The sequence below is a fragment of the Cyprinodon variegatus genome, unplaced genomic scaffold, assembly GCF_000732505.1.
Source record: "Cyprinodon variegatus isolate N-32 unplaced genomic scaffold, C_variegatus-1.0 Scaffold7, whole genome shotgun sequence".
NCBI lineage: Eukaryota > Metazoa > Chordata > Actinopteri > Cyprinodontiformes > Cyprinodontidae > Cyprinodon > Cyprinodon variegatus.
Window position 1 is genome coordinate 946653 of NW_015150460.1, and position 22910 is coordinate 969562.

At 39.7% G+C, this 22910-nt stretch overlaps 1 protein-coding gene across 5 annotated transcripts in view; it reads left to right on the top strand.

Annotated features, from left to right (window-relative positions):
* Positions 1–22910, top strand: part of ppp1r12a (protein phosphatase 1 regulatory subunit 12A) — a 51073-nt gene that overhangs the window by 24936 nt on the left and 3227 nt on the right. Inside the window, exons 3-26 of one of the 5 annotated variants that reach the window (XM_015376110.1) lie at positions 352–470; positions 4448–4607; positions 5983–6127; positions 6206–6280; positions 6404–6495; positions 6600–6757; positions 6872–6993; positions 9717–9944; positions 10451–10542; positions 10742–10855; positions 11458–11610; positions 13359–13520; positions 13621–13782; positions 14915–15005; positions 15182–15358; positions 15435–15603; positions 16124–16245; positions 16337–16402; positions 17103–17119; positions 17470–17587; positions 19007–19111; positions 19195–19242; positions 20103–20153; positions 22084–22327. In XM_015376110.1, coding sequence (XP_015231596.1) covers positions 352–470; positions 4448–4607; positions 5983–6127; positions 6206–6280; positions 6404–6495; positions 6600–6757; positions 6872–6993; positions 9717–9944; positions 10451–10542; positions 10742–10855; positions 11458–11610; positions 13359–13520; positions 13621–13782; positions 14915–15005; positions 15182–15358; positions 15435–15603; positions 16124–16245; positions 16337–16402; positions 17103–17119; positions 17470–17587; positions 19007–19111; positions 19195–19242; positions 20103–20153; positions 22084–22221 — 2884 coding nt within the window. In that variant the 3' untranslated portion in view covers positions 22222–22327. The remainder of the gene's footprint in view (positions 1–351; positions 471–4447; positions 4608–5982; positions 6128–6205; positions 6281–6403; positions 6496–6599; positions 6758–6871; positions 6994–9716; positions 9945–10450; positions 10543–10741; positions 10856–11457; positions 11611–13358; positions 13521–13620; positions 13783–14914; positions 15006–15181; positions 15359–15434; positions 15604–16123; positions 16246–16336; positions 16403–17102; positions 17120–17469; positions 17588–19006; positions 19112–19194; positions 19243–20102; positions 20154–22083; positions 22328–22910) is intronic. The other 4 variants (XM_015376118.1, XM_015376134.1, XM_015376127.1 and 1 more) reach the window with 4 other exon arrangements.

Below are 22910 nucleotides of genomic sequence, written 5' to 3' on the forward strand. Positions count from 1 at the left end.
AGTGTTATGTTAAGTTGTAGCGTAATAAAATACAATTTAAGACTGGTGCATCTTTTTTTTAAAAATGTTTTCTTTTCTGTGTAGTAGCTTTATGGAATGTTTTAATGTTTGCGTATCTCTAATATTTAAATTGGCATTAATTGATTTGCAGTTTCTTACACAAGTCACATGAACTCTTAACCTGATAACCGATGCATCAGTAAACGCCACCATTTCTTTTTTTCCCTGAACTTTTTTTTCTTCCAGGTTTTAGGACCAAACATTTCCATCACTGGAGAAATGAAAGATTTAGCCTTCAAATGTTTACTCGTTTTATATTTCTCTAATTTTAGCGTGTTTTCTTCAATGTAGGTATCTGATCAGCCAGGGTGCTAATGTTGGAGTTGTGAACAGCGAGGGGGAGACCCCTCTGGACATTGCTGAAGAGGAGCCAATGGAGGAACTTCTACAAAATGAGATAAACCGACAAGGTAGAGCATTTCATACATCTGCACATCTATTTAAAATGAACTGAAACTCTTCCTGCTATTCGGATTTTGTAAAAAATATTCCATCCTTATGTCTTTCCTTAAAGTGACAGATGCTATGAGCCATTCCATATTTTATGCATGCAAGGGTTTTTAAAAAAACATGAACTAAACTGTAGGGGCATCAGCCACCTGCCGTGTTTCTGAACCCCTAATACGACCATATATATTATAGAAGGGTCATCCAGCTGCGTTATTGGCTCCCATCTGATGAATCAGAAGTAAAAAGCTGGGTTTGACTATTTTTAGCTCAAGCATTCCTGACAGAGGGCCCTCCCTCATGGAAAGAGGCCACCTGGCCCCTGTCCAGAAGGGTTGTTCCTCAGTTTATTTTCACCCAAAAGGCTTGAGTGACCTGCCATTGTCTAATTAATCCGACGCAGATGCATCGAAGTCTTTCTTTGATACTAGTTATATGCATACATATGAACAGAAATGTAAAGTTTAATTGAATTGTTACTTCAAGTATTTGTACACAGAGTCTTGATGCATGCAATTTGCTTAAGAATAGCCTACTTATGCCATTTGCGATTTATTTAAAATGCATATCAGAGGTTTTTGTTTTGTTTTCTCTATTTCAAATATTAATTGGTAGAGCCATGTAGGTTTAATCGGTCTCTTGTCTATGTGTATCAAAGTTTGCTGCTTTATCTTTTAGTTTCTAACTTTTTATCCCACAACACGGAGCTTTAAAAGTGGAAAACATCCAGTGATATAGTTGCACTCTGATAAATAGTGATTGCATATGATCTCTTCGTCATAGAAAGTATTTCTGGGATATTTTTTTTTTTAAGTAATCTGCCAAACCTCCAGCTTCCAAAAAACCCCTCAATACTCAGCTGATAAAAGCTCTGATTGACTTTTTCTCACAACTCTGACATCTTTTAATAATAGAGGATTTAACAAAGTAGGAAAACATGAAACAGAACTATCTCTTTCCTCTCTGTGAGCAAAATCTAAATCGGGATTTATTTTAACATAAAAACAGGACCGTTTAAACTGCTTCCATGACGAAGCTTCGCTGTTGTGTGAATTTGCAGTGAGCCTGGCCTGAGGGCAGTTGCTCATTTTCTTTTTTATATATATTTATATTCTTTTTTTTCATGCTAGAGGTGGTAGGCAGCATTATGCAACCAAATGTTGTGTAACACTTTCCTGTGTTTGTGGTTTAATTTTTCTGCCTCTAATGAGACACCACAGAGTTAAACTTGTTAGCAAGGGATGGCAGGGATCAGAATGCATGAAGAACTTCCAGATCCTCTCCTGGGTCTGATTTTTTTAATCGAATGGGAGCCTGAACATCTCAGAAAATGCTGCCTTAAAGCTCCATCTTCAATCTGTCATGATAGAGCTGGACTACCTCATAAATGCTGCTCACCTGCACTTTGTCATCTTAGATGTATTTAAACCTCTGATAAAAAATGTTTGTTGCTGCTGTCTCTTTCGACAGTGTTTGAACACAAAATGTTTCGGAGATTCTCTGTTTCCTTTGTCTAATCTCGAGTAGACTCATTTCTCTCACTAGTAGAAAAGCAGCTTTGAACTGCCAACTTTTCCACTCATCGCTTTTTCCATATTGCTGCTTAGAGGCCATTAGGCTCCATGCTTTTTATAGACTTTGTTGTCTGCTTCAGCAGAGATCAAAGGATGCCGGCTGGCATCCTTCTCTGCATCAGGTGAAATAATGTGCATCACTTTGCTATCATGATCTAGAATAAAGTGCCATGTAAACGCATTCAAATTCTTGATCATCTATAAACACTTATACATCTGGAGAGAGTGTCAATTGTTGAATAATTGTGACGGATCACTACAAATTAGTAGATTGTAGTGTTTTTTTCTGTTGTTTTTTTCTCTAAAATGATGTATGTTTGTCAAATTATTTGGCAACAAATACCTGAGAGAAAACTTCTGTTTTAAATAAAAAAGAGCTCCAATAAAGGTTGGAGAACACTGGGCTGAACCAAGCCTTATTATGATGAGCTTAAACCCGACTCCTTCCCCAGAACACAGCTCAGGTCCATGTTTATATGATGTAGTTCAGCGCAGAGCAGTCGAGGCTCGACTATGAAAATTACTTTTCAGCCCATATTTCAGCCAAGCCTCACACTAAGACAGGTCTGTTTTCACCGTTTCCTAGTATGGATTGTATAACACTGACATACTGACCCTTTTTACCACCTAAGCAGTGTCTTATGTTTGCAACTATTGTGTTGTTTATATGCTGGATATTGGCACAAACAGTTCCCCAAAGCATAACAAAGTACTCTTGTATTCAGAGGCGGGGCTATAATTATCCAAGATCTGGTTTTCCTCCACAGATCTGGAAATGCAGCGTACAACACGGACTTTACTTAAGAGAATAGCAGTGATGATTATGTGGGCAAAGATATGATTGAAGTTTGTGTGCATGCATTTTTAGTAGCTGTGCAATAAAACATCATGTATCATGATAAAAATGTGATCCATAACAATAAAAAGATGTTTGATAATGACTGAAAAAAATGTCTTGAACTCAGCAAGCAACTTAACCAAAATAATAGGAAATGCAGAGGCATGCAAGGTATTCTGGGGGACGTAGTTTAGAGGAGACAGCCCTTAGCTCCCACTGCTCAACCAACTAGCAACACCACGTAGCAACAACATAGCCAGCTTGCGCTTTCTCAACTGTGCCGTACTGTTTGAGAACTCCAGAGGCTAGTCAGTGGGAATGAGTTTGCAAGAACGGGAGGACCATCAAGGAAGGTTCTCATCACCAGTGTGGCTGTATTTCGGTTATTTAAAGGCCAACAGGATCAATGCTGTCGGTAAGCGATGCCTGGTCACCATGCCGACCAAATCGGGCAAAAAAACAACTTATTTTATCTCCTGAGCCAGTCTCATCTGGTGAAGTACAGTAACCTAGTCATCATCATCTGTAGTCATCGTCGGTACAAGCTGAACAGCAGACAACTTGCAGGTCCACAGCATTGGTATCGCATGATAAAAATCATGATTTAGTAAATGTTTTTATTATTTTTTTTTATTTTATTTGACCTTTTTTTTTAAAATGGGTACACTCAAAATTTTAATTAAAAAAAGTTACATTTAGCCTTTTTTTTTTACTCCTGGTCTTTATTATCGACCAATATGAAACCTTATATTTTTTTTAGCCATATCGCCCAACCCTACTTTATAGAAATGGGACTGACATCACCTGACAAATTGTAAATAAAGCGAGGTGAGACATCTTTCTGGTATGCACTCCAATCAGTCATTGCAGATACAGTCAGGGGTGTGCAAAGCTGATAACTGCAAAAGTGCTCTTGGGATTAAGCAGAACTATGGTCTTATTTTGGCTCAGTGATGATGATGATGATGATGATATCTGTTTCTATAACTGGAAATTAGTTTACTTTACTACTTTAAATGACTTTTTATGACTGAAAGTATAAATAGTACAATGTTCTCCAGTTAATCTGATTGTCTCTGACCAACTTTTTGACGAGTCCTTTACTTTTAATAAATCTTCTGACAATTCAATGAAAAGCTGCGAATCATACAATTTTAGAGGCCTTTTAACATTAGGTTCTGGTTTAATTAGTTGTATTTAAACCACTGATAGTTTTGAAGAATAAAAATCTACTATAATGAAAGTTTTTTGCCTCTTTTCTGTGCACTGCACTCCCTGCTAATAATGTGCAGATTGGCTTTTAGAACATGCAATATTTAGAGCATAAAAGATGTTATAAAGGTTGGAAGTCTTTTGATGCTGCATTTCAGTTATCTAAAAAAAAAAAAAGGCTTAAAAATTGGTTATTTCAGATTTTTTTTGTAATTAATTTCTGGTACACGGTGTGTGCCTTTTTCCTGTCATTGATTCAACATCTCTCTGATCTCTTGTTGCCTGTTTGTTTCTTTATTTGTCTCGGTTTCTCCAGGGTTGGACATAGAAGCAGCTCGTAAAGAGGAGGAGCGGATCATGCTGAGGGACGCCCGGCAGTGGCTCAACAGCGGCCAGATTCAAGACACCCGGCATGCGAAATCAGGAGGAACGGCGCTCCACGTAGCCGCCGCTAAAGGATACGTGGAGGTTTTAAAGTAAGCATAGAGTTGATGCTGTATGGAGTAGCTGGAGCGTGTAATGACCTTCATATGTGTAGCATACAGCAGCGTAAAGCTGGTTCATTGAGTTCATTTAGAGAAGCACTTTGAACAGCGTGAGTCAGGTTATGAAAGCAGGTTTTTTTTTTTTTCCTAACCTTAGATTTATCCCAGTAGATGCATCTTATCATTTTGCTTTGTTTTGACATGGTTTCTTGGGGTTGTTAATACACTACGTTACTTAAGCATAGGAACTGCAGTAACTTGTTCATTTGATCTGGGATGGCAGCCAGAACTGTGCAGCCTGGGATTCTTCGGAGCTCCAATGGTGTATATAGCAGCCATCATACATTAACCAGTGAGCTAACTATCTGCTGTGTCATATCAGCTCTAACACTGCAATCTTCTTTATCCAGTTTTAACAACATGCTTAAAATGTTAAGATCCTGTATTTACTTTCTTATCCTGCCACTATTTTGTAGTTATTTTTAATGGGATTTTATGTTATAGACCTTAAAGTGCAGCTCTGGAGCCACCAGTGGCTATTAATAGTGGTTAAAAATGATAAAGAATCATCTAATGATTTTGAAAATGGTATATTAACAAATATATATATTTTTTAAATGAACATTTGCATACATTTTTCACAACAGAAGGACATTAAGGAACCATAAATGTTTTAAGATCTACATTTCTTGTCATTAGCTTGGAAACTGTATTTATTTTTACATAAAATAATATCCTATACAGCAGAAAATAATGCTTCGTCCTTATGGAACGTCTTTGTCCTTATTTTATGAAATAATGATCAGAAAATTCACATTTACTTAAAAAGAAACTAGTCGACATTAAGCATTCTGACAAGTGAAAAACATTGTCATGGATTTTCTCTTCTACGTGTGTTAGAAATCTCAATAAGTTATTTTTTTCTTAAAATAAGTGCGTTTTTCCTTGATTTGAGGAGGTAAGTAAGACACTTTGCCAATGGAACAAGACAATTTCCTTTTAAAATAAGAAAAAACTATTTTATCGTCTTATTTCAAGTAAATATTATCTATCTTATTTTAAGAGTGAAAATACTCATTCCATTGGCAGATCATCTTATTTACCTGCTCAAATTAAGGCTAAATATACTTAATTTAAGCCATTTTTTACTTATTTCTGGATTGTTTTTGCAGTGCAGTTTTATAATTCTCAAAGGCACAGATTTTGTAAGTCTAACTTGTGGTTATAACAGGAGCACACTTCTGAATGCAGAAATCTGCGCAGCTTCTTAAAGGCTTAGTTCGAAGAATCAAATCCATCGAACGCATTCGCTAATTAACATAAACTATTTCTGTCCCTCTGCCTTCCCAAACCCCTCATTGTTCAGGCTTTTAATCCAAGCAGGGTATGACGTCAACATTAAAGACTATGATGGCTGGACGCCTCTACACGCAGCGGCACACTGGGGCAAAGAGGAGGCCTGTAGGATACTGGTGGAGAATCTGTGCGACATGGATCTTATTAATAAAATGGTTGGTTGAGATAATGATGGGTATCTGTTGATCACTGTTGTGCAATAGTTCAGCTGTATTCTCACCTCTTTTCTTCAGGGCCAGACTGCTTTTGATGTAGCTGATGAAGATGTATTGGGATACTTAGAGGAGCTACAGAAGAAACAAAATCTGGTGAGTCAGCGTGATCACTGATTGGATAATGTAATCCAGCCTAATCAGTTTGGACCAGCTTCTGAGACCATCTGATTTCATGCGTCCGAGAATCGGAGAGTCATGCTGTTTTCTTTATTCCAGCTTATGAGTGAGAAGAAAGATGTTAAGAAGTCTCCTCTGATTGAAACAACAACCACGGAAGACAACAACCAATCACTGAAACCACCTAAAAGGTAAATGGGCTTCGTCCTGGAGGAAAATGATCCCTTCATAGTTTTTATGCTGCTGTCCAGCAAAAAAAAAAAAAACAACTTATTTCTGTGATGATGTGTTTCAGCAAAGAGGCGCTGCTTCTGGAGCCAGAGAAGACGGCTCCACGCATCGAGACCTTGGAGCCAGAGAAGGTGGACGAAGAGGAAGAGGGCAAGAAGGACGAATCAAGCTGCTCAAGTGAAGAGGAAGACGAGGAAGACTCTGAGTCTGAAAATGAAGCAGGTGTGTTTTTTTTATACAGCTATAAAAACAACAAAAACAGCACTTTGCTTTGAATAACAACAAAGTATACAGAATTTGTAATCATAATGTAACAAAGAACGTTATTATTCACAGATAAGAGCAAGACTCCAGCAGCGGTGACCAGCAGCACGACCACCACCCCGGCCACAGTCAGCGCGTCATCTCCAACCAGTCCAACTAATCAGGTGACCACGCCCACTTCACCAGTTAAGAAGGTAAGACCAGGTACCGAACATCTGGTCTTTTCTTGGGAACCGTTCACATCAAAACAGTTCAGTCTTAAAGGCTGTTTTGTATAAAACGTTTAAGGAAGTCCAGTGTTGCAGCACAGGCGCAACTCTGTCATCATTCTACTTCTTTTTAATAACTGCCAGTCATGTTCTGAACTTGGTGTTACTACAAACTGGAGATACGACTTCCAGCTTGTTCTGCAAAAAAGCCTACAATCCATATAGTATTTATACCCACTGAGCTCTTCATTTCACCTTTTCTTACATGTTACAACCACAACTGGAATTTGATATAAACATTCACAAGTAGCAGATAAAATTGGAACAGATCAGTCAAACATTTAAGTAAACAAGTCATACTTGTATTATGATAAAAAAATGAATGAGTTAAATAAATTTGGTCACGTTTAACACATGGAGGACGGTGAGCTTCAGATCCACAGACTTTCTATTCAATGCTATGACTGTAGATGGTTTTAGATTTTTTTAAATTCATGTGAAAAAACCTGAACACCCTACTGATATTATTTAGCTCTTTAGGTTCCAGGAAACTGAAATCAGTCAACTTAAAGTAACCAAATGTAGTTAAAGTTGCAGGAATGATTAACTAAATAATTTTACCAAAAAAACAAAACATACAGATTTAAGTGGATTCAAAAGTTTTGTTGAATAGAAATATACTGCCACTTTGGGATCTGCTGCCCTCTGCTGGCAAAAAGAAAAATTCCCTCTAAAGAAGAGCATTAGAAATTTCTGCAAGGCTCTGTCTTTTTTGTCTCATGTCTTTTGCTGCAAATGTTGGCTGCTGTGTGACTAAAAGAAGCCAACTGAAATGATGTGGATGACCCAATGCTATAGAGTGAAGGAAATGCTTTGTGAAAAATTGATAAGTTTCACTCATCCTGTCTGCTTTTATTTCTGCTTCTAAAACGTCATACCTTATTTAAAGGCCGGTGCTTACACACCATGCCTTACTTTGATAATTGAGTCTTTTTTTTCCCTCGTACTGCGCTGTAATTACTTGACCATTGCCCCTAGTTTGGCTCCATGTAGTGTGACTGGGCTTTAAAATGCCTGCCCTCGCAAACAGACTGTTTCTTTTGCTTCTGCTTCTGTCTTATTCTGCCATTTTCTTTTCCAACCTCTCTGTCTTCCTCCTTGTCTGTCCTATTTTACCATCCTGGCCTCTTTGGCAATGTTGGCTTTAGTCTGATTACATTACACCTCTCATGCCTTTGGCGGAGCCAGGCTGTCCTGCATTGTGGCGTCAAGGTTTGCGCAAAACTGGCATTTCTCTTGTGCCCAAAAAACCTATGGTGAGGCATTGGTGTGCACCGGAGTGGCTGTTTCATCCTACATGCACTTTGCACTCACAAAGCACTAAAGTTTCCCCTAACCCTCCACCAATTTCAGGTGATGTAGGATTTTTCCACTTGCTTGGGTTTGCCTCTTGAAGAATTTTTGTGCGGCACTAAATTGTGATGTCTTCAGGGGCCTGCAGCTGTTGACCCGCTCAGAGGGGTCAACCACAAACAGCTTCCTCCTCTCCTGCTCTCTGAGCCCACGCTCTAGCTGTATATACTAGAGCTCTAACTACCATTATTCATCATTTTCAGCTTAAGAATAAGATTTGAGGTACCAATGAAGTAAATATTTGTATAATCATATGAAAACCAAAGTAAATTCTAATTCCCAACAGAAATATTTGAATAATTTGACTATTGCTTTTAACCCAGTGGAAAAATCCAACAAGTGATTGAACTTCCCTCTCACTCATAAACATTGCATAGTGCTTTCCCCCCCCACTTTTAATGGACCGATGCACCGCTAACTTTGTTTTTGACATTGTGTCTGTGTGGATTCTGTGTTTTCAATGGCTTTTAACCTCTCATGGTGGTTTAAACGGTATGAGGTCCGAGTTTTGTTTTGCTAAAACATCAGATTTCATCCGAGTTTTAAATTAGGGTGATAGGATTGTCATTTAATTGGGTTTTATTTCCTAAAATTTTAAATATATTTGCCCCAGTTGTTGGTCCCCCTTCAGCCTTATGTATTTTTTTAACCTTTAATATAAACTTTGATTTATTCAATTGAGCTTTGAGCTTATGTATTATAACCAACACACAGTGATGCATAATTGTGAAAGAGAAGGAAAAATCTCTCTTCTACAACACTATTTACACGGCCACCTTTAAATAATATCAAGTGTGGCTATTCTCCATATTTATTAGTTAATTTATTCCACATTATGTAGACGTCTGTTTAAGTACGAATGTATTTATGTGCAGGTTTGCTTAAATGGAAGAAAGGGAGAAAGGTTTGCTGGTGGCAGCAGCGACAAGCTGCTGTAGTCATCAAAAAGCCTTTAAAAAAAACCAACTGACTTTTGTTTGAGTTTTTTTTCCACCCAGGTTTTTATTTGTAAAGGTTTTGAAAACCTTAAATGTTCTTCTACTTTACTATTATGTACTGCTGTGTGTTGGTCCTACACAAGGTATCAAAATAGAATACATTAAGCTGACAAAATATGGAAAAGTTCATGGTTTTAATATTTTACCAAATGACTGCTGCTGCTTTTTAATTAATCAAGTGTTTGATGTGATTCCTGATTGTTTCTGACTAAGATTACTAAGAATCGATCCATAATCAGGTCCATAAATGCATATTCCATGTTGTCTAAGCTGCTGCCTCATCCTCACAATCTCCAGGTCGTTCAGCCGGCTGGAAAGGTCTCAACCAAAGTGGTGGAGGAGGATAGGAAGGACGAGTCTCCGGCATCATGGCGTCTGGGTCTGAGGAAGACGGGCAGCTATGGGGCGCTGTCTGAGATCACAGCCACAAAGGAGGCTCAGAGGGAGAAGGACACTACAGGCGTAATGCGCTCCGCCTCAAGCCCTCGCCTCACCTCGTCTCTGGACAATAAGGAAAAAGAAAAGGTTAGCTGTGACGAGCGGTCCAGATCTATCCTAGAAGGCAGCCTGTTTAAACCACTTCACCTTCCAGCAGAATAACGAGCCTAAATGTGGCGCCAGAGCAGAGGCATAGTTTAGATCAAACTGGCTCCGCCAAAATCCAAACATTCATCACCCTGAGAATCTGTGGCGCGAGTCGAATGTTAGTGTTTATAGATGCTCTCCGCCCGATCCAAGCTTGGGCTGTTTTACAAACAGAAGTGGGCATATAGTTTATTCTCTGAATGTGCAAAGTTGCTCGTCACACCCCAGAAATTGCTGCGGAAAAGTCAGTGAAAAATAAAAAGGATTAGGTTTCCTTTCTCATGGAAAGGCATAAGAAGGTATTTTAGTCTTGATTGATTTTGTTTAAAACAAGCCATTGAATACAATCTTAGAGAAAAGCTCCAACAGAAGCTTTTATTAATGTAAACAACATTCATGTTGTACCTTGTTGCTAACAGAATGCTTGTTTATTGTGCTTTCTGAAGGAGAAGGACAAAGGAACCAGACTTGCGTACGTGGCTCCAACCATCCCAAGGAGACTTGCCAGTACTTCAGACATCGATGAGAAGGAAAACAGGTGAACCCCTGGAGCCAAGTAGTGGCTCTGTGCAAACATGCATTGGCAGGAGTTCCTCCTGTGTCTTGAGGCTGTATGTTACCCTGATACTCTGCCCCTAATGCTTTGAATATAAATTTCCCTCCCAAAAAAAGTAGAGCAGTAGTAAACATGTCTGTTAGCAGAAATGTGAGCACTGAAACAGCTTATGGGTCTGCAGGGACTCCACAGCTCTGATACGTAGCGGCTCATACACTCGGCGACGCTGGGATGACGACTTGAAGAACAGCGAAGGAAGCTCCTCTACCAACCGAACCTCCAGCTACCAGCGCAGGTTAGGCCCTCTTTAACCTCCATTCAAGTCTCTGACCTCCCCGAATCCTGGCCAGTTGCTGTTTTTATCAATCACCGTGTTTGTATGTACATGCTTTTTATAGTCAATCAGCCCACAGCGCCTCTCTATGCTGCTACAGTTTGTTGCATGACTGTACCTGTTCTGTCAAGCTGCAGGGCCACGGTGTTTAAAATGCACCACAGTGTTATTTCAGCAAGCCAAGCTACTGTGTGTCATCAGATAAATCATAAACCCCGACACGTAAAGCTGCATTCATCTCTTACCTGACAAATTGTGGCTGTAAACCACCTTTTGGAAACCGGTTCTATTTGGGAACGTATATTTAGTTTTTCCATCTACCTGCATTTTATAATAATGCCAAAAAATAATAGATTTTTATAGTTTCCAAAACACAACAGTAATCATTTTATTCTCAGACATTGTCCAGCTGTGTTTCTCCTCTCCTGTGCTTTGAATGCAGCAGTAGTATTCCAAGGCTTCAAAGTCGTAAACATGTTTTCTGTGTTTTTATAAATGTTTGTGTGTCCGTGTGTGCTCCTCCACTGCTAACTCTCTTGCCCACCTGCCTGCCGACACGCTAGCACGTCCCATACGCTAGCGCTTGGGCGGAGCGGCAGCACGCGGGACGTGCCAGCCAAGTCTTCGTCCACCTCCAGCTTGGACCCTAACACCTGTAACACTAAACCCTGGCAGCCACCCACCTCCCACTACCCGTCTTACAGCATTTACCGCAGGTACAAGGTCGTCTCCACACCCAGCTGTCCTTTCTATCTGCCTCTCTGCTCTGCTGGATGTTTCCTGTCAGACCACCTGATGTTTGATATGTTTGTTTATCCAAATACTTTAAATGCAGGATGTTTTACCAATTGAAATTGAACCATGCGTTGAGCTTTGTTGTTTAATGCAGCAAGATACTTTTCAATAAAACCTTGAAGGAATGAATCCAAAAATATCTATTACCTGAACAGGCTGTCTGTGGTCTGTTTGCTATGAACCTGAAGCAGGAAGGAAGCGAAACTGTTGTCATTTGGGGTATGATTTCTTTTGTGTGCCGTAGATAAACGAAATGGAAATTACTCTGCAATCTTCCTCCCTAATCAAAGAAAGTTTAAACTAATCTAAGTCATCTAAGCCTACAGAGTACAAGCTCTCCTCTCCTCAGTGTCTGTAAATCTGACCTGTCCACTCGCTCATAATGTTGGAGAACAAACAGCAATAAAATCCTAACAGCAGTACTTTAATAAGGGCTTCTAACGCGTTGGATTTTCCCTTAAGAGGCATCAACTGCTTGGACTTTGTGTAGCAGAGATGTCCAGGTCTCACTGACACTGCCCTGGACTCGCTGCTCAGGAGTCTTTTGCTGTGACTCGGTGTGTTTCCTGGAGAATTAGTAAAGGGGCCATAAAGTCCTCAGGATTTATGTCGAATACCAACCTGAAGCTACTTCCTGTAAAGGAGTCAGGCTGCAAAATCTGTAGTTTGAGATAAAAAGACAGGTGATACTTAAAGGAATAGTACACCCAAAACATGATTAGCCTTCATTTTCTACTCACCCCCATGCTGAACAACACTCTGGAGTACTTTTTTGATATCTCAAATGCATCTGGAGATCTGGGAGGCTTCTTGCTGTCTGCTGACATTCAAATAATGGAGGTCTATGGTGACCGAGACAGAAAGGTCCATAAAAGTCCTCAAAAAACGTGTCAATATTCCTCCATACTGCTCGTCCAATGTATTCCAAGTGTCCTGAGTGGGTAGCATCCAGAATTTACTCGAAACTAAGTCATTTAGAATGTTTTTAGAGCATAAACAGTAGTTTATAGGATTTCCTGAAAGCGCGCGCCTGCGCGTTCACGACGCTACGGAAGCCGGCAGACCAAACCAGATGAAAGTGCGCATTCAGCGTCTGCTCTGCCAATAATGCAAGCGTAGAAGAAGAAATGTGCTGTTTACCTGTGCAAAGAAAGAAACAACGAAAGAAAAATGTCTGAGGACTTCAGTGTTGAGGAAGAGCATGAGTTCTTTGCCGAGCTGAATGCGCACTTTCATCTGGTTTGGTCTGCCGCGGTTTCCGTAGCGTCGTGAACGCGCATGTGCACGCTTTCAGGAAATCCTATACACTACTGTTTATGCTCTAAAAACATTGTAAATGACTTCGTTTCGAGTAAATTCTGGATGCTACCCACTCAGGACACTTGGAATACATTGGACGAGCAGTATGGAGGAATATTGACACGTTTTTTATGGACTTTTATGGACCTTTCTGCCTCGGGCGCCATAGACCTCCATTATTTGAATGTCAGCAGACAGCAAGAAGCCTCCCAGATCTCCAGATGCATTTGAGATATCAAAAAAGTACTCCAGAGTGTTGTTCAGCATGGGGGTGAGTAGAAAACGAAGGCTAATCATGTTTTGGGTGTACTATTCCTTTAAGGTGTTCTTTTTTTTCCTTCTGGTATTCATTGCAACTCTGTCTCCACAGCGGCTCTTTTGGCAGACGACACGAGGAGCCCAGCTCCACCACCTCCTCCTCTTCTACAACCACCACCTCCTCGTCTGTTACCTCACCCACAGGCCATCGCAGCCTCCTCTCCAGCCTGGGTTCCTCTTCCACCCGAACTGGCTCCACCAGTCTCACCAGCAGGTAAAGCTGGTGGAAATGACAGCTTTGTAGAAACGAATAAATCCTTCAAAGTGTGAAGCAGGTTTCCTTCCTGTTAGTAAAATGCTGACTGTGTGAACAGGTACTGGTCTGAGGAGAGTGCAGAGAGGGAAAAGGAGAAGGACTCGGCTGCTGTTATACCCACTATAAACACTGGCTCCACCACGACAACCACGTCTGCCACTACCACAACCGCCCTATCAACCACTAGCACCGGCGTAGTCACCGGCTCAGAACGGCGCAGGTAACGCTGGAAAACTTTGAGTTCTCTCAGTCAAAGAGCAAAACTGATGCGCTTTTAATTTACACTGGGAGGGAAAGAGTTTTCCAATGTTGTGTTGATGCAGGTTATGGTGCAGCAGCACTGAAATAAACCACCTGTCTCTGTGGGAGCAGGTTCAGAGCTTTGACGGCTCCAATAACTTCCCCATATAAGGAAGGTGGGCAAAAGCTGCTTCTTTGGCTCAAGGCTGCGGCTCTTTTCCCCTCTGAAACTGTTCATCCTGCTGTGTGGCCAACAGAAGCCGTTCTGATAAGTTTGAGGATATTGTAGCAGAATGTTGAGTCTGGATTTTAAACTGGACGAACACGACGTTCTCAGTTTTTTCCTTTCTTACGCTCTGTGCTACAGTTCATGCACAGCAGGGAAGCAGAAAGGCCTCAGCATGGTTTAGAAATAAAAATGATCTATTCGTCCACTCCAGATCCTTAAAGGGGGTCCATACACATTCTGAAAAATCCTGGAATTTAAGGCATTTTCCAGGTCTGGATGATTATGGAAAGATAATTTCTATCATCCTATATTCCCTGTCCTGCTGTCTAAATGGTTTGTCATTTCTTCTTCTCTCCCTTTCCTCTTTGACTTTTACATCTTTTATTATTCATTTCTTTTTTTTGTATCCTTCTTTGTACGCTAGATTCAATTTAATTATTAAATACTTTATTTATCCCAGAGGAGAATCAAAATAATTATTTTCCTTTCTCCAATCTTTAGTTCCCTCCCTTCATCCTGTCTTTTTCATTTCTCCTTCCCTCTTTTGTTTCCTATGCCTGTTATTTCTCATATCTTCCTCCCATATTTTCTATTTCCTGGTTTCCATATTGTAGTGTATCTCCTCTAACTCCATTTAGACTCACTGCCGCCCCCTACAGGTCATTTATAAAAAGCCACAGCGTCCTGCCTGTTACATGTCCTAAGTCCTAATGACTCTACCTGCCTCTGTATCTCGTTATACAAAAAAGAAAACGGTTGGGTCCCACCTGTGACATCTGCATTTGTCTCAGCATCAGCAGAAAAGGAAGAAAAAATATAATTTAGTTTTCTTACATCAGATTAGTGGTTAAATTCTTTCTTTTTATTTTCTTGTCGTGGACAGGTCGTACCTGACACCGGTGCGAGACGAGGAGTCGGAGTCTCAGAGGAAAGCTCGATCCAGACAGGCCCGCCAGTCGAGGAGGTCCACACAGGTGAATTACTCAGCAATGCTGCCAGTAAACAGGAAATGTATTTTCATTAAAATACATTTAGAAAAAAATGGAGAGTGGAGCATTCAATCACTAAAATATAAACCTAAACAGTTCTGTGTAACATTGGATAACTTTAGTGCCACGGATCCAAAATTAATGTTTCCTTGTTTCTTCAGGGCGTGACTCTGACTGACCTTCAAGAGGCTGAAAAAACAATCGGCAGGAGTCGTCCGCAAAAGACTGAGGAGAAGGAGGAGAAAGAGAAGCAGGACAAGGAGAAACAGCAGGAGGAGAAGAAGGAGACTGAGACTAAGGAGGATGATTACCGATCAAAGTACCGGAGCTTTGAAGAGGTACCTGCTTTGTCTTTGTAGAGCCTCTCCTCATTCAGGCCGCCATATTTAATTCTATTAATGTTTCTCCTTCCAGCGTTATCGGCCGTCGTCTTCGTCCTCTGCCATTTCATCCGTCAGCACTGCCTCCACAACTCCGTACTCCAGCTCGTCGTTGTCCTCCACCTCCAGCTCCCTCAACAGGCCCAACAGTCTGACGGGAATCACCTCATCTTATAGCAGATCCTCTCGAGAAGCAGAAAAGGGTGAGTCTGCGACGTTTGTGGCACATTTTAATTTGAAACGCAGCAGATAATGTTATTTACTGGCAGAAAGTTTTCTCCAAAGCAAACTTAATTTTTTAACTTTGTTTTCTTAACCTAAAATATTCCAACCTTATTCTTTGGATCTGACACATTGATTGTCAGCAAAAAGCAGATTATAGCTTAGAGGAAGACTATTTACCATCGGTTCCAAAGCTGCCTTGAGGTTGATTATAAACAGATTCAGCTTTATTTAACAATTGTGCAAAATTCTTTTATTTTAGTGCACAGAAGAGATAGAGGAAAATATAATACAATAAGACTGAATAGAATAAGTAAACTCACAACCCATACAGTAAAATTACACCCCTCACCTATAAATGGTGTATAATTGCTGAAATTTAGATTTTTGATATGCTTTGTTTATATTTTCAAAATGAAATGTTTAGATTTAGAGATAAATTAGTGAATAATGCAGTATTATTGGTGAATAGTGAACCCAAAATGTCTTGTTGAATGATAGAAGCGGACAGAAGGGATGAGGAAAAGGAAGGGGAGGACAAGTCTCAGCCCCGCTCCATTCGGGATCGCAGGCGGCCCCGCGAGAAGAGGCGCTCCACTGGGGTGTCCTTCTGGACTCAAGATGTAAAACCTCTTTTTGATAATAATTTCAGCTTCTGCAGGTCGGGACATCAAACATGGCTGCAACCACTTTGTGTCTGATTTTATATTCCAGGGTGATGAAAATGACCCGGAGCAGCAGTCTGACTCGGAGGAGGGCAGCACCAAAGGAGACTCACAGGTACCTAACCTGATAGTGTAAGGACAGGAAGAGGGGACCTCAGCCTGTCCGTCCAATCAAAGCAGTCCTATTATGGAATCCTTTATAGCTACGACTCACTTTCCTCTCTCCCATTTTTATCACCTTCCTCTGATCGTCTGTTGCTTCGCTGACCTTAGAAATCAAAGACACTAAGCTTTAGTGGATATTCAGAAAAGATCTAAAGAAGGGATTTTTTTAAGGTGTTAAAATCTAATCATGTAGCAATTTAAAGCCAAACTTTAATCCAAACAAAATAAACCTCTTAAAGAAGTGGTTTCCATGCTGTCCACCACAGGATTAGGCAGAAAAGGGCAGTTTTATAAGCTCATTAGTTCCTGGGTGAACTTCCTGTTTGGAGAGAAGAAAGCTAGACGGACAGTTGTTGTTTGAAGTCGGCCATTAGGGACAAGAAGAGGAACACCAGCTGTTAGCCGTCACTTATGACGGGTGGAGCAGCAGCTAAAGAGGAAGCAAGCTTTTATCGCTGCGTCTCAGACGTACAGGAAGTCATTTAGATCAGGGATTTTCCAGCTACTAACGCACTGCTAAATAAAATAAAATATTAAGAATTAACTTGGTAGTCCTGCATTTTATTTATGCATTATTCAGGCTGGTCAGAATTTAACATATTTTTTAAAGTCTTATATTAACTTAAACTTTTTTTCTTATTGTCTTACAGAGCGACAGATTGTCCAGGTAAGCTGCATCATCATATCTTGTTATTTTTCACATATCTATTACTGTGAAAATGTCCACAGCTGATATTGATTCATTTTATTCTTTAGATACACAGTATTTATATTGTAAAAAAAACTGTACAGTACAATAATCTATTTGTATTATTTTTCCGTCTGTTACTTTTTTATACTCTTTTCTTTGGTCCACATTGTGTGACCACTTCTACTACAACCTTTTGCTGCTGTAAAAACCACAATTTCCCCATTAAGGGACAATAAAGGAATTTTCTCTTCTATTGTTGTTCTGCTATGTTTGTTTTTTTACGTAATTATTTTCTAATGTTTCTTTTCTCATGATTTTCTTTTCAGAAATGAGAGCACTTCATATTTAGATCGCAACGATGCTCTTTATACCCGTAGTTATGGTGAGAGTCGAAGGCCGTACTCAAGCCGGTTGGATAGAGACGACACCACTGATTACAAAAAGGTAGTCTTTAATTTACGAGTGATCTGTTGATGTCATAACCCTCAGAACAACAAGATATTAACACCATATGAAACGTGTAGGCCATTTATGTCACTTTTGAAATCCTTCAAGTAATCCTTCAGGTTGACATATTGGTCAGAAAATGAAATAATTAGCAACCAGGAAGTAGAGATTTGAAGCGGTATTGTACATTTTAAAGAAAACCAGTCACAGCATGTTTAGGTTTGATGATTTGGGCTCATTTAATCCTATTCCAGATTTGGCCATCGATTAAAATGCTGCTCTGAGCCATCGACGGATCGATGAACCCAAACTCGGAATCAAATCCTCAAGTTTAGACGTAAACTTGATTCTCAAACAAAGTTTTAAAACATCAGCAGAGGGTTCCCGCAGGTCCTTAAAAGGTCTTAAAAGGCATTGAATTCTGAAAACTAAGGCCTTATTTGGTATTTAAAATGTCTTAAATCAGTCTTTCGTAGGTCTTAATTTTTAAAACATCATAAATAATTTTTGTAATCTAAATAAAACATTAAAATTGACTTTTTTTATTTAAAAAGAAATAACGGCTCGCCATTATTGGTTCCGTCCCGATAGCGGAACCAATAAAAGCGTTGTTGCGGGCGGGATATTTGGGAGATGCACCATTTACTTTTTGTCTGGAAAATATAAGCAAGTGTAAATGTCATCAAAATTGTCTCCAGCCAAGAGTTTTCTCCATGGCTAAAACCAGGGAACATACATGAGGCTCAGTGGATTTTGTGCAAGAAGTCATTTAAGCTCAGAACGATGGGAATTAAGGCAGTGGAGTCGCACATGCGAAGCGCGAAACACAAAGCGTCCAAATAGAGTTACCGTGAAACAGCCGGTATTTCTCGGTTTTGTCCACTTATCACCAAATCAAACATACTAAGAAAACGATACAAAGAAAAATAGCTGCAAAAAAGACTTAGCACTGGTTATGTTGGGGCTTTAAAACTGATTTGTTTTGTTCCCTTCCAAAACCAAGTTTGTGAATTCAGTTAAATAATTGTTAAAATATATCCGTCATTTGTGTGTTTTTAGCTTTCTTCCTGTATGGGAAGCTTTTCAAAATTTGAAACATTATTGCAGTGGTTTATGTTAAAATAAACCTTTGGGTTAAGTTGTCGCAAGCTGGTTTTTCTTTTGTTTCTTGTGAATTTGGTCTTAAATTTTTATTTCAAGTGGCATTAAAAAGTCTTGAATTTAACTTGCCTTATGCTGTAGGAACCCTGCAGTAAATTATGAGACCATCAGAAACAAAACAAAAAACTTTACTGTCAGTTTATCAAGAAAGGAAGGTCAAACCATTCACAATAATAACATTAACTGCTGAACGAGTGTTCTGACATGCTAAATGAGACTGTAAACATGATTTGAAGTTCTTTTATTTTTTCTCAGCTCTATGAGCAGATCTTAGCTGAAAACGAGAAGCTGAAGGCTCAGTTACGCGACACTGATCTGGAACTGGCAGACTTGAAGTTACAGTTAGAGAAAGCCACACAGGTACGCACACTTTTAACTTTTCTTCATTCAAAACGCATTTGTGCTGCGATTGGAGTTTAATGATGTGTGTTTTTTAAACGCAGAGGCAGGAACGCTACGCTGACCGATCCCAGCTTGAGATGGAGAAAAGGGTAATGAGAGAAACTCCTCACCAACCAGCCTCTGTTATATAAACATAAACTAAACCCAGTAGATCCTTTCATGTGTGTCTCAGACTAATGAGATTTAGTTTTTTTTATATAATTTTCAGTTTTTTTGACTCGTGGATGTTTCAAACATCCTAGTAACACTGCTAATGGGTTTATGTCTGAAGGTAACAAGCAGGCCCCCTTACCAGCTGGGTGGTGGTATGATGAGTTTTTGTAACGGCCTCCTCTCTGCTGCTGCCTGTAGGGTCACTTATGCTGTGGTAGCTGCCATCAGTCAGGCTCTCCACTCAGAACGCTGCCACCTTTGTTATTCTTTATTTTTTTTTCCCCTTCTCCTTCCACTTGTTTTGAAACATTAGTGGCAGTGTGTGATCGCCACCTCTGTAGACTCCTTATTTTCAAGTGTTTTTAATGTGTGGAAATGACTTTCAGATATTGTGCTAAAATACAATAAAAAAATCCACTGCATGTGTTTTCAAGCTTTTACTTTTTAAGTTTTATCAGTTTTATTAACTTTAAACCCAGACGAACAGAAATCATAGCCATCAGCTTAAGATTATTATCAATTTGGTGATTAATTTTTTTTTTCCAGTCATTTGATTATTTATTTTAGTCCTTTTCTGAAAATCTATTTACAGACACAATATTTTAGAATATTAGATCTAGTTTTAGTCACTGATTAGGCCTGAACTGGCTGTTGCTTGCACCCACCTCACAGGACATGCGAGTGAAGTGTGTGATCACCAGACACCCTCTCCCACGGCGTGTTAAATACGTTGCTGATGGGTTCTTCTGCTTTTTGGTCTGATTCAGTGTTAAACCAGCCTCTCTTTTCCCAACAGGAAAGAAGAGCTCTAGAAAGGAAGATTTCTGAGATGGAGGAGGAACTTAAGGTACCAAACGTTACATGCATGAATGGACCGTTAGGTCTTTTACTACAGCAGGAGTCTGTGTCGCTAAGTTAGGAATTTGGTAATCAGAGATGCACAGATCTGAGGTTTGTGGGAGATTTATTGTTTTTCTGAAGCTTCATCTGAGGTAGGCGGGTTAAAAAAACACTTTTCAGAAATGTGCTCAGCATTTATCTGATTTTTATTTAACTGGGACAATGTTGCAAGTGTGTCACTTTTAGCAAAAAGCTCATTTCAATCCGTATTCCCAATAAAAAAAGAAGACAAAAAGAGTTTTATCCATAAAAAGAAGAAATAGAATAAAAAATAAATCTATTTATACAGAAATCTAACTATAAAAATGCTTTTTTTTAAACTAGATCTAGCTGTCAATACAGCTTCAGCACCAAAGTTGTTGCTATGACAACCTGATGTTGCTCATGCAAGATCTGTTCAGCATCCAGAAAACTGCAGATCAGATTTCTTATTGTCAGACCTGTATGTCCATTAAAAACGACAGATTTATGGTTTTATTGCCCAGTAATGACTCCCAGTGTTCTTCCAGATCTCACCAGCGGATCAGGAAATTTTCCAATTACGATGTTTCATCGTCTGTTTACTTTTTAACCCAACAAACAATAAGCATGGGGAGAAAAATGGTTAAGTTAGATGTCACAGAAAGTAAAGTAGGTAAATGATACAGACACACTTTTAAAACACCATGCTTCAAATAATAAGCTGTCCTGTTGGTGAGTTCAATGACCACAAAAAGTGGGAGTTTTTAGTTTTAATGCATTTGATATACGGATGGGAAATAAAACCGATTGTTGAGTTTTTGGCTTGCATCTTAGAGATCAGCCAAAACATGTTCCTTGGATCTGATCCCTGACTGATTGGTTCATCAATAAAAGCAACATATAGATGCTAGATCTTAATACAATTGTTTGGAATTAAGAAGTTTATTTGATATAGATATATTCCACATGGTGATGTATTATTTAAATTTTTTAAGGTTTTGGCTGGAGAATAAAGCCACAAGCATCAAATGTTTGCTTTTGGATTTTCCTAAGATGGATTTTTGCTAAAATTCTAAAGTGATCCGTTTTCTTTCTGCTCATTTTCGTTCTGTTTTGTTTAAATTCAGAGAAAGGTTGAGCTTTTAAAGATGCTTAAATCTGTCCATGATGCACATTGAAAAGTTGAATGGAAGGAAAAAAATGTGAGGGGGTCTAAAAACAGCAGAAACGGCTCGATGATTTTAGTTTTACCATAATTATCAAAATGAACAGAAAGATTTTTTTAAATAAAAATTTCTGAGAAATCTTTTGAATTATCTAAGATGCACCGTTGTGAGGTTACTGCTACCGAAAGCAGATAAGCAAAGGGGTTTCCAGATGCAGAAACATGTTAAACATAAAGTCTGTTAAGGTTTAACTAACTACTCAGTTAATCCTCAATTCTAGATTGTTTCTTCTTATCTGAACATTTTAAGCTACTTGATGTGATCTGTGACCATCAGTGTTTAGACTCCTCTAATGATAAGTGAGATTATTTAATCCTTTGCTGGAAAACTGACTGAAAGAAGAGAGGATTAAAGCGATCTATTAAACTCCTGGTAAGACTGTTGTCTTAGACGTGTGATTGAAGGATTTTTTTTAGCTGTTGGGCTGCTTGGTTCTTAGTGTCTCTTTACCGTTTGGTCTCCAAGCATCATGCTAAACCAGAAAGCTTTTAATCATTCCTGTTTTCTGAATCTGTCCCATTTTCTAATAATCTTCCTTTTCTGTTTCCCCCTTTTCCTCCTCCTCTTCCCTCCTTGATTTATTTATAAATCCTTTGTTAGTTTTTGTCTTTAAACACATTTCTCCTCTGCCACTCTCACCCTCTGTCTCCTCCCCTTTTGTCTTTCTTCTCCACCCCATCCTCCCTGCAGAACCTCCCCCAGGTAAAGCAGGTTCAGACCCTGCGGCAAGTTAAGGAGCGGCTGCAGGCTGAGAACCGGGCCCTGGCCCGCGTGGTGGCCAAGCTCTCACAGTCGGCCTGCAGCCAGCTGCCCGCCAGCGACCTCTAAGCCACGTCTGTCTGTCCACCACCATCTTCTCCTTCTGTCCTCTTTTATCCCCTCCCTCTCTTTTTTCTCATGCTCCATTTGTGCTCTGCCCCGCACCCGTAGACAGGCAGGTGTCCAGCCGCCCTACTCTGACTGTTTGATCCTCTCCTGCCTCCCCAAAGCTTTTGGTTTTCAGATTGGGGAGGCCGTTTGCTTTATACAGCAGGACACTCTCCTTTTACAGTCTGCTACTGTCAGGGACTTTCCAAAAGCTACCGCTAATAAATATGCCAAAAAGATCTGATGAGAGCTTAGGTGAGTGACAAAGGAAGACGTGCATCTAAATTCCCAGAAATGTTTGAAAGCTCTGGAAAGGAAAGTGTCCTTTTTGTGGTTTCTAGTTTGATGCTTTCCTCTGAGGTAGCTCAGTCCATCACTTTGACTTCCTCTGGTTTTTATTGCATGAATTAGCTACCTGCAGCATCTCTTTCATTTGTCCCAGAGTATCAAACTGAACCTTTCCCCCTGCCAGCCAACAAACTGGGACCTTTTGTATTTATAACGCTTCAATTTTCACACATTTTGCAAACGGTCAAAAAGAAAAATGTCCTACATGAAGAGGAAGACTTGCTGTTCATCAACCACATGGTTAAACATGGTGGTGACAGCATCATGCTATGGGGATGCTTCTCTTTAAGTGTTCAGAGGGG